Source organism: Scophthalmus maximus, chromosome 8 (assembly GCF_022379125.1).
Source record: "Scophthalmus maximus strain ysfricsl-2021 chromosome 8, ASM2237912v1, whole genome shotgun sequence".
Classification (NCBI taxonomy): Eukaryota; Metazoa; Chordata; class Actinopteri; order Pleuronectiformes; family Scophthalmidae; genus Scophthalmus; species Scophthalmus maximus.
The window spans coordinates 15,125,841-15,142,840 of NC_061522.1; the positions used below are offsets into that span (position 1 = coordinate 15,125,841).

Below are 17,000 nucleotides of genomic sequence, written 5' to 3' on the forward strand. Positions count from 1 at the left end.
ACAACATACACGCGAGTGGTTCCCAATTAAATAAATGACTCAGTTTTCCAGGCATTAATGTCTCAAACTAGAGGCAAACTACACAACAGATCTTGGAAGTTAGGATGGTTGTATCTTGTGAAAATCGGCACTCTTGCCACAGCACTTGTGGTGCACATGAGACGTCAATATTTTTGCGGTTCAATAGCCACCTTTACAATGCAATACATCTTACAATGCACTATACAGTGTGGATTATCTTGTGTTGTACAGCTGTCTGTCCAGAAAGTCCACTTCCATTGAAAAGTCAAAATGTACCTACCTGATGTTTAATTGGGAAGGTGTACTTGACCCAAGTGGCCTGTAGCATCGTCTCTTCCTCCTCCAGCTTTTTCTCCCTTTTTTTGACTTTCTCCTTCTCCTCTCGCTCCATGGATGTCATGCGATTTAACCTGAATGTACAGAAAAAAATGTAAAATGTTCGTACAGTGTAGCCTGCTGCTTTTAAACTGAAATCAACTGTATTTACATCAACACTTGTGATTGCTTAAAGCTGTCTTTTGGCAAAAGAACCATTTTTGGGCCATCTGTGGAATGACGCATTTGACCTTAGATTTCTACTGGTATTATATGACTACAGTAGCTCTTTAAGTAGGCAGGTGCCTGCCCGTACACAGCTCTGAACGGGATTACAAGACTCTTGATCTGTATCCTGAATTGGATGGGGAAGCCAGTATAAAGAAATGAGGATTAGAGTTATGTGAGACCTTTCAGAAGACTTGGTCAGAGGCAGGCTGCAGTATTTTGAACCAGCCTGGAGGAAATGAACGAATGTGTAATCAAGCCAATCGCAGCTATGGGTTGGAGTTCAGCAATTTTTCAGCAGATAAAAGCAGGAGCCGACCAAATAACAATTTATGTGCTGGTCAAGACAAGGCCCAAAGAAACACCCAGATAACGAAGAGTACGTTTAACAGGGGAGGATAGAGAGCCAAGACTTTCCATCACCTTCAGGACAAAGCCATCTGGTAGAAATTAGAATCACTGTTTTGTCAGTGTTAAGCTGTAGACAAAAATCAGCCAGCCATTGTTTTATGGAGATGAGGCAGTAGAACATATAGGTTTGAAACATTAATATTAAATGTGTGTCGTCTGCATAACAATGGTAGGATATACAACTAAAATTACTTAGTATCTGTCCAAGAGGAAGCCGTTAAAAGTGCAAACAGCATTGGGCAGAGGAAAATAACCTCGGGGATCACTACAAAACAGAGATTGTGTTGATGACGCATTATCATGAACTGTGAAAGAGAAAGTCCAGTCTCACAGACGCAAGGAGAACAAATACCGAGCTGCTCCAGAGATACCCACCCACTGCCTGACCCTCTCCATCATGACATGGTGATCCACAGTATCAAAAGCAGAGCTGTGATCCAATATACCAACACAGAACATTCAGCCTGCGTTAACTGATCTCTGGAGACTCCGAATAGAGCAGTGTCTGTTGAAAGCACCAAACAGAAACCTGATGTTGTGCTCATCTAAGACAGATGTACGCCATTAGCTAAAAAAAGTATCTTAGAAACGGGCCTGTACTTTTTGAGTGAGGAGGATTTTTGTTTGTTTGTATGATGGTCAATTAGCAACAGCCATTCATATATTTTCAGCCCTCAAATCGACCTATTGTGGAGTTTACAAATACACCTTCCTTATGACAACCTTGCAACATTAATAATTATTTTTCTTGAGAGTAGCTGGAAAGCTTACTGAGTGGGTACACAGCCCAGATTAAAGATGAGAAGGTGGTAGTTGCTCTTGGATCAGTTCCATGAAATACACACACTTGTCCTGAGGCTCCCTCGCGCTCTCTTACTTTGATGCTCACAGTTCAGTCACACACATAAACACACTCTGGGCCTGACCTTGTGAAATCTTGGACAATCACTTCTTTAAAGGGGCGCCGTGGTGTTGAAGCAGTAGTAGAGGCAGAGGTGGGTGGTACTGCTAGTGGACTCGCAATCTAAATATTATGCCTCACAGCTTCGGTGGGCCTTTTGATTTGATCTGGTTGTGATCGCCTCAGCCGGCTAAACTGACCACACATCCCCCGTGTACGATGCACTGAATGCTTGTTTGAGTTTTGAACTTTTTTTTAAAGTATCTCAATGTGTTGCATTTAAACTGAACTTGTGTATGGATCATGTAACTATTATTTTGCATATGTGTGCTTGAGAAATTGTATCAGGGAGTATAAACACAGATTTATGATTATGTAATATGTATATATATAGTATAGTATATTAAAGTATAGTAAATACCTGGTATGGCCCAGTGAGTCCTTCCAAACAGGCAGCATGGCCACAGGTTTAATGGCACATTCCAGGATAGCCAGAGCCAGAGCAAACTCTCTGGCCTTACTGCACATCTGAACTGCTTTGATCCAATTTGTCCTACAAAACAAAGGCATTGACATTTAAAAACTTTTAAACTCTTCAATTCACTCTGGGTGGTTTCACATTTAGTCTTCATTTGGCTTTAAGTTGTCAGTCATGTGGTGGTAGTTGTGGTATGCTTTTACTTTTGATAAGAGCACCACGGTTCTGGCACTGGTTTCCTTTCAAAACATAAAAATTCCAGATTTACTAGAAGGCATCAACCTAAAGCAATAGAACCAATACCCACTGCACATTTTTGTGTGGTTAAAACCAAACAGTTAACATGCATGCACACATAAAACATTCCAGTCCTCCAAGTCAATCTATACCTGTGTGAGGCCCAGTTGGGATGCATAAATGGTGCTGGAACATTATTCTCCAGCTGGATGATGGTGAGTCTCAGTGTGGAGATGGTCAGAACCTTCGAGCCATGAATGGACCCGTTCCACTTGAATTCCCCTGCAGGTGTCATGCAGAACTTGTGCGAGAGATGCCGCCTCTTGTCATGGTCCTGATGAAAGACAGATTAGGTAGATTTGAATCAGGAACTGAGGTTAGGAATTCAGGAAACCAGCATGGGGATTATAGTGTACCCAACACAGGCAGACATTCACAACTGTGGACAATTTATAATTTTCAACCCATCTGAATTACAAACCAAGGGAGTTTTGGCAGCCACCGAACCACAATTCATTATTTCTGGGTGTATGAACATTCAAATGGCAACACCACGAGTTGACCTGCTACTTGCCTCTCTGTGCTGGTGCTTGTTCAGGGCCACAGTGTTGGAGCTGTACTGGTTATGATAGACGCGGTACTTGCCCTCCTGGCCAAGCTTGAAGTATTGACTGAGGGACCCCTTCATCACCACGTCTTTGCTGCTGCGCGTGCTGACACGCGTCACGTCACCTTGTGCATTTACTACTAGTACCTGTGGAGGTAAGAAAATCCTATCAGAAATAATTTAAACTGTTTGCTCTGAATGAGATACGCACCCCCATCAATGCCATCAATGGCATCTTGAAAATAGCTATTCTTTCCTTGTTCTGGCTTGACTGCTTGCTTAAATGTTGTTCCTCTGGGAGATGGGCTAAAATAGTTTATGAATGGTGTTTAGCAGTCAGAGGATAGTCAATCTAAAGTGCTTCCTATAGGCCTAAAGAGCAGGATCTATTTCATCCACTGCTCTCACCTCTTTGCCCTCTTTAAAGCCCTTGTTGGCTTCATGAACAGCAGCAGCCACCTGTTGGTTTTTCAGCTGACTCAGCTTGCTGTCCGGGTTCCTCAGCCGGGTCACCATGCGAGTTGCTGAAGACTTCTTACTGCTGAGACCCGTTGTCTCGCCGTTGGCCGAGTCTTTACCATCTCCTGTAAAATGCAGGAGACAGTTTAGTCAAAGACAGAAAAGGCAATGTCTTACACAAATGTAAACTGTACTTGAGCTAATGTGATACAAAGTGCAGAGATTACTAAAAAAGAAAAAAACCTGTGACAGTAATTTCATAACACAACAAAACAAGACGTACTCATGATGCTTTATCATACCTGTGTCATCGAAGCTCGCCAGGGACGACTGGGAGGACTTGTCAGCCAAGTCTGGGGGTTCGGGACCCCTGGGAAGAGCCCCAGCTCCCATGCTGCCGTTACTGTTCTCTTCACTGGTCTGGGGGGGCTGGGTCAGGCTGGGGATTCCATCTCCACTAACACAATCTGATGATGGGGGTTCTGCAACAATGACAGGAAATCACAAACAGTGTTGACTGATAGATAAATGAGATTTGCAAATCTTGACGGTGCGGTTCTTGCTGTCATAAACTGAGGCAATTTTTCATGGACTGTTTTGCCAAGCAAGAAGCAGGTGTAAGTATCAAAGTGTAGTATCAAAGCTGTTGACGCTGACCAATAAACAGTAAGTTCTGCACCAGAAGAAGCTCAGTCTAGTGAAGACAGGAACTTTCTAGTGATAGTTTTGAGAGTTAAGGCTGGGGCTCCCTCTACTGGTAACTCATGTGCAATGCATGCATCAAATAATCATTATTTGAGTCTTTCAAAGCAATGACTGACCAGTCCAAGCAAAGCAACATGACCACAACAACAAATTGTGCTCTAGTGCCATTTGACAGCAAGAAGCTGAAGAAGGAACTATTGCGATCTCTTCCCCAGTTGACTGAAGCTTGGTGAGGCTACTGCTGATTGCAGTGACAATGTCATATGATTGCATATCAGTTGATGCAATAAGCTTCTCAGGGATTAAAATAGTACAAGTGCCGAATGGCCAATTTTGTTCCAGAATTGGAAACACATTGGACGACTGAACACAACAGCCAGCAAATGGAATGAGAGGCCACATGCAAAAAAAGATACAGGCTGGGAAATGGTCAGAAGGAACACCAAAGCACTGGCGGGAGGTGATGGGGTTTTAGATTCATCACACAATCCAGTAGAATTGCAGACTGTGGCAGTAAAGCAGATCCCCCAAAATGAGCTTAATAAGGGCAGCTTCACCCTGAACTGTCCTTTGTATACCTTCTGTGTTGTTAGAGGCCTCCATATGGGAACAGCCCTCTATCCGAGCCTCTACGGTGGAGGTCGGGGGCTTTGGAGCCTCAGTAGCCAGACATGCCCCCACGGTGGTGGTTTGTGTAGGAGCAGAGGTTACAGGACGTATCGGCCCATCTGAGAAGTTACTGCCACTACTGCCTTCTTGGCCAGTGGGTGGGGCTTCAGCAAAAATCAAAATCATATAACATCCATCACCAGTAGGTGAAAAATTGTATTTCATTTAATTTTAGACATCATTGGCAAAGCTACATATGCTACCTTCCAAAAAGTATCTAAACATTTACAGTTATTTAAAATAGCTTTTCAATCGTGAATTTATGGGAACACATATAGACATTTATATTCATTATGCACTCACAGTTTATTAGATGCCTCAAACCGGCAAGATTTACTTGCAACTCACTTATTGCAAGATGTTAGCGTTTTGTTCTGCTGCCAATTCAATACATGTCTAGTTATTCTTTATCAGCGCCTCTTTATTGCACTGGATAATACATACTCAGCAAGACAATGTTTTAAATTAACAAGTGCTTTGTGAGTGATAAATTTGGCGTTTGAATCTTAAAAAAGAGCCCAGCATTTCTAGCGGATCCAATGGCCAAATAACTGCAGATTTGATTCTTAAATCAATAACTAATTACTCCATTGTGATTATGTCCTTTTGCCAAGGCTCAAAAACAGAATAGAGTGGAGGTACTGAGAGTGAGTACAACAGCTTTTCATGTTAGATGATTCATTTTTTACTTTGATCATTTATTTGGGATGAATATTTGGTCATGTTTTTATTCCTCATAATTACCTCCAGTTTTGAAACCATCCCTTTTCTCCTGTGCGGTCTCTTCACTTATCTCCTCCTCCTCTGTCATTTCCTTGCCATCCTGATGCCCCTCATCTTTCAGCCTGACATCTCCATCTTCCTTCTCCATCCGTGCTTTATGGGCTTCCTCTGCAGCTCGTCTTTTCACCTCCTCCAGCTCCTCCTCCTTCTTCGCCCGCAACCGCTCCAGGATCTCCTCTGGATGCAGGACAAAGAGGTAAACAAAGGAAATACAATAGTTGTAAGACAAAAGAAATTAAGGGCAGAGCCCATAAATAGCCCAAGGAGATGTGATTGACAGGGAGATTTCATGATAATCAAATTCAGGGATGTGATCAGTGACAGAGGACATGTAAAAAACATATATATATATATATATATAGTCTTATATAGTCTTTTCTTTCATTGAAACTCAAGGAATCAATAGCTTGTCCTTTAATGTACGAAGAAATAATTAACCCCTTCATTTAACACTGATACACTGAGGACTGATACATAGCCACTGTAGCCTAACCAGACATGGAACTGGAAGAAAGGAGAAGGATAATATAAAAATGATAATATATGCCTCAGTTTAACGCCAGTCTTGTCACCAAATTTGAGGAAATACCACATATTTTATATGTGACAGCCATGAAGTGACTGTTTAAAAGTGAGAGGAAACTAAATAAGGTCATTAGTCATTGCTTTTTCTAACTTATTGATCAATAAATCACTTGTATTCTGTATTAATTGTGGTTTTCACAGCTCACACCACAGGAGCAGCATTGAGATTATGCTGTTTCTTTCAAGTGATGTTTTTTTTCTGTGCTTGTATCATTAACTTCTTGGAGGAAAAAAAGGTTAAAGAGTGTCGTCAATGAGAACATTTAACTTGATCGTGCACAGCAGATAATTGTTAGAATTGCTAGTTTACAGTCAACCTGCAACATCAAAAGTGAAAAACACTTTCCACAGAACCATTTGAAGTGTCGCACCATTTCCCACAGCTTAATTGTGTTGAACTTGAAATGCACAGCATGCTATGAACATGACGTGCTGACTATGTGTCGATCCTTTTCACCAACAGTGCGAGCCACAAACATACGCATGGATTCGGTGGATATCCAGCAGACAGAGAGGAAGGGATGAGGGACTGAGGGGAAGCTCAAGAGCTGGATACTAGCCAAACTGCAACCAGAGTAAGGTTACATAAGAGCTGGGTTGATTCCTATAGCCCAGCCATCTATGACTGGGTGGCATTCATCAGCAATGGGGAGGATGCAGGGAGCGGGTTAAAGGGGGGAACAGAGAGAGCAGGAGAAAGAGAAGGAGAAAACATACTTTGAGATCATTCTTCCACTCAGATCCAAAATAAAACTCTGTGACAGAATGCAACTCGGATTCTCTGGTGATTTGTTTCTTATAAAAAAGGAGACAGAGTTCTTTACCACTGGCAGCAGTGAGGAAACACTTGTTGCTGCCACGGGCCTTATTGGTCAGGTCTTCAGTGATGTCCATATGCGTGTGCACCTCGTCCCTTATCTCCTCAAGGGCTGCATTCAAGTCGGCCTCCCAGTACTCCTTGTCTAAGCAATCTATCAGCTCAGCCAGCTGGACCTGGGAAGGACAGAGTTTAGGGAGGTTTCAAGAAGTGCAACACAAGATTAGCTCAATATTAGGACAGCCGTACTGCCAAAAACACAGGGAAGGTTTGGATGTATTTTGTTAAATTGAAAGAGATAACATGGTAGTGCAACGTTGATAAAGGGGAAAAAAATAGAGAGAAACAAGGAAGGAGAAACTAAATTCATTCATTTTGATTGTGTAAAGAGGATACAACTGTAGTTGGGAGAAAAAGATAAGCCATTTACCTTGCTGCTGTAGTACCAGATGGCTTTGTCCTCCTGCTCACCATCCTCTTCACTGTAGGGGAGAAATGAGAGAGGAGACAAATCAGTAAAAAATTAGACAGCAGGCAGGAGTAGGACATATGCTTGCTTCCTGTGGTGCAGCTTAATACATTTCTCTTTCTTTTTTCCAAAGGGGTTGTAGCAATTTGCCTAAATGTAAGCACGTATATCACATTGAATTTTGTGTATTATTCCTGATGAATAAACTAATAATATATCATTTGACAAATACATAATCAGAGGCTAAATAGAATTGATAATGCGAGCAGGTATTTACTGAGGTGTCCCAGTTACTGTTCTGTCACTTTGCCAGGTGAACCTATCCATTATAAATGGTAATTTTACCGGTTTGTTCTGCAGCCGACTTCTGTCAAACGGAGGCATGTTGAGTGTTTGTGTGTTTTACAGTTAATCGATTACTAAATTTATCGCCAACTATTTTGATAATCGATTAATCGGTACAAGTAGTTTTTATGGAGAAAAAAAGTCAAAACTCTATGATTTCAGCTTCTGTAATGTGAATATTTCCTGGTTTCTTTGCTCATCTATGACAGTAGACTAAATATCTTTGGTCTGTGGAAAAAAAAAACATCATCTTGGGGTTTAGGGAAAAAAGATTGACATCTTTTTTCACCATTTTATGACATTTTATGGACGAAACAACTAATCGAGAAAACAATCGAAAGATTAATCGGTTATGGATCGATATAGTTTCAGCCCTAGTGTGTTTGTGTGTCCGTGTCTGTGATACCCCCTGTTTGACTGACCATCATCAACAAAGTGGACTTGTTGTGGAAATGTGAAAACCTATTTCAGTCTCTCTATGGTGTTGCAATTCTGTCTTTTCTCATCATAGACAATGCTGTATACTTAACATCAACGACAACATCGACATATACTTCACATCAACAACAAAACTCAAAAACAGGAGCGGGTATGAACAGCTGTGCAAAACATTCAAGGTGCTGGTGGGAGATGCTGGACAATAAATCCACTGAAGAATGTTGCATTTTGTAAAAATGTCAATCAAACGTTGCGCGTTAACAGGTGTTCATATTTAGACGAAAACACAATTAATGCATATTACAGAAGCATAATGTAATTTTGTGTGTTGCAATTGTAAAATATTTGTTAAAATTTCTCCAATAAGAATTGACCTTTATCAGCTGAGTGGATTGAGGGTTATGAGTGATTTCTAGGAGCCATTAAATTTAAAATATTTTCCCCCAGAAACAGTTTGAAGTAAGTGCACACACTTGGCTGTTAGGATCATCTTGGCTGTCCATGTTGTGGAAGAGAGTTATCATTGATTAATTGCTATGTACCCTATTTAACTAATGAAACAATAGATATATCTTATACACTTTGAGTAATCATGCAGAGTAAGGCTGGATCATATAATTAAAAAATGTATATATTAATGTATCCTTCAAGTGCTCTGTTTAGAAGCATCTATTTCTTATTATCACATTTTCTCGTAGAGCACTTTGAGCTGCCTTTATGATATTAAATGTGCTGTATAAATTAGTAATGATAATAATAATAATAATAATAATAATAATAATAATGATAATGATAATAATAATAATGGCAGTATATTTGACTGCTTTTTTCTGTGTGTAAATGCAACCATTCACACTTTTTGAAGAGAGATTGAAGAGCACCTGCTGGGGCCAATTTTGTGAGCAGAGAGAGTGAAATGCAGCGATGACAAACCTTGGGCCACCTAACCCCTTAAATCTCATACTGTTCAGGTGATCCACGCTCCTTTATGGTTTATGTAGCAGGCCTTCTGCTGATGCTGCTGACCCAGCGCACACACACAACATCTGTGACTGCTCAAAACTAAGATAATTTGCTAACGTATAGGGGCCAATACTGCTGATGGTCAAGGTTATGTTTAATCCCATGGAGGGATTTCAGTCATTTTTGGTACTTACCACCACTATGCTGAACTGAATTCTTCTAACGGAGAATAGTCAACAGTGACAAAATAAACAATCTTGTACGTTGTTTCCAGATTGTCTGAAAAACTGTTTACTTAATCAAATAAATTAACTTAAATTAATGGCTATAGAAAATTATACCACCATCTGCATTTACATTTGTTTCCTATAAGTCCCATGTTCACTATGCAATTCTGTCTGCAACCCGCGTCCAAAATCTTCCCACAAAACCAAAGCTTGATTAACGGCACAAAGAAAATGCGTGTGCCATCTTGCAACCAAAACAGGAAAAGGGCAGCACTTTTGTTTTCCCGTGGCAGCAATCGGAAGCTTTCCCTAGATAGCAGAGCTTGCGGACTGTAAAACAACTGGAGTAACCGTGGAAACTACCCAGCACAAGAAAACGAGGCCCAAAGGAGAGCGATAGAAACCGAGGAATAACAAGAGCGAACCTTGGATGGGCATTCACTCGGTTTGACATTGCTCCTGGACTGAAGAGGGCTCTCCAATAGTCCAGTAAGTAAGAAAACCTGTCAACCTAATATATATTAAGTCAGTCTGAAAGGGTCACTGCAGGTCACTTGACCTGGCTTCATTACTCGCCTCTAGACCTTGGTGGAGTTTGCATGCTCTCCTCATGCCTGTATGGGTTTTCTGCAGATACTCCTGCTTCCTCCCACAGTCCAAAGATAGACAGGTTAGGTAAATTGGTGACTGAATTGCTTGTAGGGGTGAATGTGAGAATGAATAGGTTTATGTCAGCCGTGTCATCGACTGGCGACCTGTCCAAGATGTACATCACCTCTCGCCCAATGTCAGCTAGGATTGGCTCCAGACCCCCCATGACCTTCACAGTCTAAGCCGCAGAGCTCATAAATGAATGAACAATGTAAACTGACCCACAATGGAACCATCAGCGGCACAGACGCCAAGCACAGTGTATATTGTGTCATATCCAATCACAGTAGAGGAATGAGTAGAATGGAAATTGGATTTGAGGACACATCTCTCCTCCTTGTGGCGTGATTTGTAGTTGTACACAAACAAATTAATTAAGCTGCTTTGAATGCTTTTCTGCTGATTTTCTTCACAGCCAAAAGACGATTAGTCTTTGAAAACATAAAGTGATGGAAATTGGTACAACTCTTTGAGAATGTATCGTAACTAAATCAAATTTTGGGCAAGGAATTGAACAGACCTAATAAAATGTTTGAGTGATATTTGTATTTTTCTTTGACTAATATCTTTTTTAAATGACATATCTATGAGTCACCTACACAAAGACCTCTAATGTCGAATCCTTTCAATAATCTTTGAACATAAAAAAATGGTAAACTTACACAACAACACGGCGATTCAGGAACCAATATTTGCGTTGGTGTCGGTCATAGCCGACTGGCAGTTGCCGAATGAAGGGCTTGCTCTTCTGAACCTCTGGGATGCAGTCGGCAACACCAGGTACCTTGTGTGCTACACACACTTCGCACTGCCACTCGTCCTCTGGCACTTCCTGCAATGGTGGCTTCACACACTCCAGATGGTAAACGGCTGAACATGTCTCACAGCACAGCAGGTCACCAAGGCGATGGCACACCCTGCAGTGGTCATCGTAGGCGACCACCCCTTCTGACAATAGTTCCTCCCGGGCAATATTGGTTGCCAGGAACTGGTCCACCAAAAACTGAAGAACTTTAACTTTGCTGTCCAATGGTTCAAACGGGTAATCCTCACACTCTTGGAAAGGGAGAATATGCCTGTACTCCGGGTCACTCTCACAATACGCCCGCACCACCTCTGGCCAGGTCATACCATCGACAAAATACAGAGTGGAGTTAACAGAGTCCTTCACGTCTGCCGGGCCAAATGTGGTGTTGGAAGTGTCCTCCTCTCTGAGAATAGCTTTGAGCAGGGAGATGTGGGTCTCAGCCAGCAGTGTGCACTGCTCCTGGCTGGCCAGTGCTGTACAGAAATCCTCAAAGCGGAACGGAGAGAGCCGCAGCACCGAGCCAAAGTTGCGGAGGACCTCGTAGACAGCAGATACATTGAGGAGCTGTGAGGTAGGAACCGGGAGGTCCTCAGACGACTTGGGAAGCTCCAAGGGAGGAATGTCTTTTGCCTCCAGGATGGGAGACTGAGGTTGCAAAGCCCGACTCCTTCTCGGGCCTGTAAGAAGTGAGAGGAAAAGAGTCAGGTGAGGCATTAGAGAAGGGATACACATAAATAAAAGGGGACAAATTATACGGAGAGTTGTGTATAAACCACTTTAACCACTGTGTTCTGCCCATGTACACTTTACAATAAGGGGAGTTAAAAGATATGAATCTTAGATTTTTATGTTTAATCATAAACATAAATTCCCCGATACTATTCACTCATTATAAAATCAACATTACATAGTAGATGCTGTTGTGCACTGCTAGCTTTCTCATGAGCTCTTCTCAATGTCACAGATTGTGTAACACTGCTGTAGAGTTTAGGTACCTGCATTAACTTTTCATAGGGCGTGCAAATTAACTAATCCTATAAACAACCACATCCATCCATACTCTCCGCCGTGTTGTACCTTTGCTGTAAACACTGTATTTAAAGCTGATAAATAAGAAATTGTTTACTTTTTAGCAAATGTATTTGTAATAGAACTAGTACGATTCTGCGGTTTAGCCGTGAATGTGTTAACAGAGATACGACTACGGCAGCAGAAATGGATCTTTGGTGAATGGGGAAGGCCTGGGATCAACCTGCGACAGCAGTGTAGTGCGACAGGGTCGGACAGGGGTTGACAGCGGGCTCACTATTTGGCATCAAAGACAGGGTTCTTAGTGTGTGAATGTGTTATGTGTATGGGCGTGCAGTGCGTTTGAAAGCATCATGGATGTACGTGCCAATGACAGCGAAAGCACCGTAATGTCTGTCTGCCACCACTGGTCTTATGAAAGACCCCACACGCTCAGCTGCACAATATGTTCACGTGTCTGCAGAAAAAGGCAGACTCTCCGGCCATTGGAAGTTGAGAGCTGAGTGTGTGTGTGTGTGTGTGTGTGTGTGTGTACCATGCCTGGGTAGTGTGTTGCAGGTGTCACAGGGCAAACCAATCGAGAAATATGATGAAAAAATGTTTTTCCAGACAACTATTCCCCCCCCCCAAGACAGAAAAAGAAAGTTGGGTGACCCCGAGGACTATTTTTCCAAACCCATTTAGAAATGGTCCCAGTGCATTGCTCCATCCCTCCCAGTGCATTGACTTTGCACATGTTGTGTCCATTGACTTTCCCATCTCATTCATGGTCACCATGAGTGCCGATGGCCGGGGACGCGACGGCCGCAACGTGGCCACCTGACGAGCCGCAAGAGGGGTTACTATGGCAACGGGGCACCGCGTCATATTGTAACGAGGACGCTCGCAGCAAGTGGACAAAAAGAGCGGCCCTCTTCAAAACTCGCGGAGCAGCATTACGTATAGCTGGGTGGTTTTGTGAAATACTCGAGCTGGCAGAGGTGAATGTAGATCTGCTGCTCGTGTGGACAAACAGAGACACAGCTGTCGTTGGTTTCACTGCACTGAGAAAAAGGAAATATCACCGAGGACAGTTGGAGGCGATGTTTACGAGCTGCGCGTTTCCACGGAGCATCGTGAACACAGTCAGACAGCAGACGCGTGTGTGACAACGTGTGAATGAATGAAGTGTGGCGAGCACACCTGTCACCCGGCTGCAGGAGAACATCCGCGCGTGAGAAGAAGAAAAAAAATAGTCTGGTTAAAAAAAAAAAGAAAAAAGAAAAAAAAGAAAAAGCTATGGAACGGTCATTATGATTTGACAGCAAAACAAAAATGTGCTGATCCGACAAGAAACTGAAAACAACGTGCGAGCCGGTGGAAGGCAGATCCGCCCGCCAGCGGTAAACAAAGGCCTGTTTCCGAGTGCAAGCTCCATTTTGAACAATGCGGCTCGCTCTCTGTGCCGAGCTCCACGAACCGAGCACACCGCGGGTTGTGCAGGACGTGCACCTGCAGGCGGACGTACCTGGGGCGCTGCCGAGCGTGCTGTGGCTCCTGAAGCTGCTCTCCGTGCAGTAGCTGGCGTCATCCTCGCACGGCAGCTCCTCCAGATAGTCGGACTCGTTTCCCAAGGCCTCCTCCTCCTCCTCCTCTTCGAGGTCCGACGAGGGGTTGTCGTTGAGGAGCTCGTCCTCCTCCGACCTGTAGCTGAAATGGTCGTCCTCCTCGTCGCTGTTGTCGTCGTAGACCACCTTGTTCTGCGGCCGCCGCACTCCGCCTCTGTTGCCGCGGCCGCCTCTCGACCCCCTGCCTCTCCCCCTGCCGCCTCTGCTCCGCGATGCCGCGGCCGCCTCCGCGATGGAGGCTCCAACTTTCCTGCGGCCCCGGGACGAATGAAAGTTCTCTCGGCCGGAGATTTCTGCATCCACTTCCGCTAAGCCAGTGCCGCAGACGCCACCGCTCGCTCCGCGTCCCCTGGCCCGACCTCTGCCCCTGCCCCGTCCGCGCATCCCTCTGCTCCTGCCGCCCCGAGAGCCGCGGACTGGCCCGGGTGAACCCTCCCGCATCGCGGCTGCTTGTTTGGGCGGCCTTCCTCTTCTCCCCCTCATCGTAGGAGAGAGTCTCTGCTGTTCCGCTTCAATCTCGGAGCCTGAGTGAGCCGCGCACACAGGGGAAAAAGGGGGTGGAAAAAAACTAATGGCTCCAGCGACGGTTTCCGCCAAGTCTCCGCCAGGCCCCGGTCTCGATTCCAGGGTGGAAAGCTCAAACTGAATGGCCGGTGTCCCGCTCTGGGTCGCCTGCAGACGCCATTTTTCTTCTTGGCTCTCCCTCCGTTGAAAACACAGCAGGCCCAAGAGCTGCGTCAAGCCACACGCACAATGGTCGGTTGTGCCGGAAGTACAGCGCCTCTCCTTCAAAGTAAAACCGAGGCCACAATCGCACAAAAATGAAAACAATGACAAACCCCGTGGTTTACAGAACATAACACAAGTACCTCATTCAATCATATTCACCAGTGGCAGTGGCAGTGTCCGTGTAACGACCCCAAAACGAGTTTTAAAACGTTTGAATGTTAACGGGCTCGATGTGAGAGAGCGGGCGGCGGTGTGTTGTCATCTCTAACTTCACACCACAGTGCCCGAGTCGGTGCGCGCTCACGTGACGCGCTATTCTACGCAATTGCTGGTTCGAAAAAAAAACGAGTTATCCGTGCAAACGCTGTCCACCAGTCGCACGTTATTAGCGTCCTGTCGGGTGCCTCTTTTGTTGTTGTCACAGGTGGATCAAGTGTGCCCGGCGATGCAGCAGGACGTCTGTCGTGTCGGGCCTGTCGCTATCGTCGTCACGGCGGAGCGAGGCGAGACGATGAGCACACGTCCGACACCGAGCGCTAATAAGTCGTGGTAAAAGTTGACAGCTACACATTCTTTGGTTAACACGTAACCAAAGGCACTTTGCTTAAGTTTAATTTACTTCCGAATAATGGCCGATGAAATTTGACCCCATTGATTCAGATCGGCCAGTGACCAGAATAACAGCGGCAGCGACGCTGAGCTCAACAATGTGTTATCTGCTCTGTCGTATCGATGTGTCCCCAGTCTGACCTGTGGTAAAGGTGCAGCATGGCGATAAAATGGACTTTATTATACCCCATTTGATTTGATGTCTCACAAAGGTTAGGATTTATACTCGTCCCCCGAGCTGCGTCAGTGCCTTTGCTTTTTCTTAACCCAGTTGTGGCCACCTACTTCAGCAACAGACACTTTTCAGCCGAGTTTAGCGCTGAAACGGAGGAAGACCTGTTTACAGCTTGGCCATTATGTCATGACCATAATATGATTTACTGTACAAGTTTCTATTGATAAGATGCGATGTCGAGTAGCTTCAGTTGTCGTGGCCGAGTGGTTAAGGCGATGGACTAGAAATCCATTGGGATCTTCCCGCGCAGGTTCGAATCCTGCCGACAACGAACATTTCTTTTGGCAGCAGTAGGACTGCCAAACATCCAAACACATCCTAACACTCTCCTAACGATTCCTAACAATCAACAATTGCTTCCTCGACGCACGGTTGTCCGATTGGTGAGTGACCTTATCCATCATACAGCGTAGGGTTGTCCTGCGAATCTCGTCGCTGATTGGATGGCCACCGTTCAGTCACACACTCTCCAGAGCGCCAGAGAGACTTTTATCGACGCTCAGGTATCATTACACGGTAACGTACGTGTTATTATAATAGTAGACTTCAGGGTGAATGTTTAAGTCTATGAGACAGTAGGTTTTCCCAGCTCCAAAGCTACCGCTATTCGTGTAAAATATGTGGTCAGTCATAAAGCAAACCTTCTGGCCATACACAGTCACGGGGGAAATGGTACTGGCCTGCATCTGGACAGACCATCGCAGAGTGGAAGAGCTCATTATAGAATACATATGTACTGTATATAGTTGTTTTTATAATTGTCCTGCACTTTGATGTTCCATAACAAACCCATACATTGTGTTATTTCTATTCAAAGTGTTTGTTATCTTTATGTTTACCACAGTTAAGTTTATTGGAGATGTTTGTGTTATACTCTTTATTAGAGGTGTTTGTGTTCTTTAAAATAAAAAAAATATATAGATACACCTTTGGTGTTTGTGTTATAAAAAAAACAAAAAAAAAACACAACTCTTGTGTAATAGTAACACATCCATCCTTTGGGTGGAAGATCCAGGTGCAAATCCTGGCAAGAGTGTGCACCTTGTTTGCCCAATCAGTATTTAATTAAAAATGTATGTATAACGTATGTATAAGCTTTACTATTCTTACCAATCCTATTTGTATCTGTTTTTAAGCGATATTTGATAAATTCATAGTACTTTGTGAGAATATTCCAATCGGGGATCGAACTTTCCCATTTTTCCTTTTTTTTTTTCTTCTCTTCCCCCCTTTTCTTTCTTTTCCCTCCCCCCCTCCTAGCAGTTCCCTTTGCCCCATCTTTCTTTTAGTGGTTAAGGCGATGGACTAGAAATCCATTTTGGTCTCCTCGCGCAGGTTCGAATTCTGCCGACGTCGTCATCCTTTGGTTATTTTTAATGATAAAATATTTGCGTTTCGGCGGGAAATAACCAACACTACACACTAATCAACGAATTTTTGTAATTAGATGAAACCATTTTTTTTGCAAGACGACAGATGCCAATGTACCATGTGACACCATGCTTTCTTTGGTTTGCTAAATAACATTATTGTAATGTTAAAAAAACACAATCAACATCTGTTTGTACAGTTCGTTAACTGTTGGTTCAACTCTAAATGCATTGTAATTATTTCGAACACAAAACGGAGATACAAAATAAATGTATATTTAAGTGTAAGTAATCTGGATGTGTT

The 17,000-nt window shown here is 43.6% G+C and overlaps 1 protein-coding gene and 1 non-coding gene across 9 annotated transcripts in view; one reads left to right on the forward strand and one right to left on the reverse strand.

Moving 5' to 3' along the window:
- The window catches only part of LOC118312587 (nucleosome-remodeling factor subunit BPTF-like), a 42,142-nt gene extending 27,369 nt beyond the window's left edge, over window positions 1–14,773 (reverse strand). For 3 of the 8 annotated variants that reach the window (XR_007031325.1, XM_047333857.1, XM_047333856.1), the window contains exons 1-12: window positions 13,654–14,773; window positions 10,972–11,794; window positions 7,647–7,698; window positions 7,224–7,392; window positions 5,776–5,991; window positions 4,941–5,135; window positions 3,960–4,139; window positions 3,607–3,782; window positions 3,166–3,345; window positions 2,744–2,925; window positions 2,298–2,429; window positions 302–431 (exon numbers count right to left, since the gene is read on the reverse strand). Coding sequence is in view for 6 of the 8 variants with exons in the window: in XM_047333857.1 (XP_047189813.1) it covers window positions 302–431; window positions 2,298–2,429; window positions 2,744–2,925; window positions 3,166–3,345; window positions 3,607–3,782; window positions 3,960–4,139; window positions 4,941–5,135; window positions 5,776–5,991; window positions 7,224–7,392; window positions 7,647–7,698; window positions 10,972–11,794; window positions 13,654–14,611 (3,393 nt within the window). In the remaining 2 variants the exon portion in view is untranslated. The remainder of the gene's footprint in view (window positions 1–301; window positions 432–2,297; window positions 2,430–2,743; window positions 2,926–3,165; window positions 3,346–3,606; window positions 3,783–3,959; window positions 4,140–4,940; window positions 5,136–5,775; window positions 5,992–7,223; window positions 7,393–7,646; window positions 7,699–10,971; window positions 11,795–13,653) is intronic. The other 5 variants (XR_007031326.1, XM_035637302.2, XM_047333858.1 and 2 more) reach the window with 3 other exon arrangements.
- A 742-nt stretch (window positions 14,774–15,515) lies between these two features.
- trnas-aga lies at window positions 15,516–15,597 on the forward strand. The gene has a single exon. It is a non-coding gene; the product is annotated as a tRNA-Ser (tRNA).
- The last annotated feature ends 1,403 nt before the right edge of the window (window positions 15,598–17,000 follow it).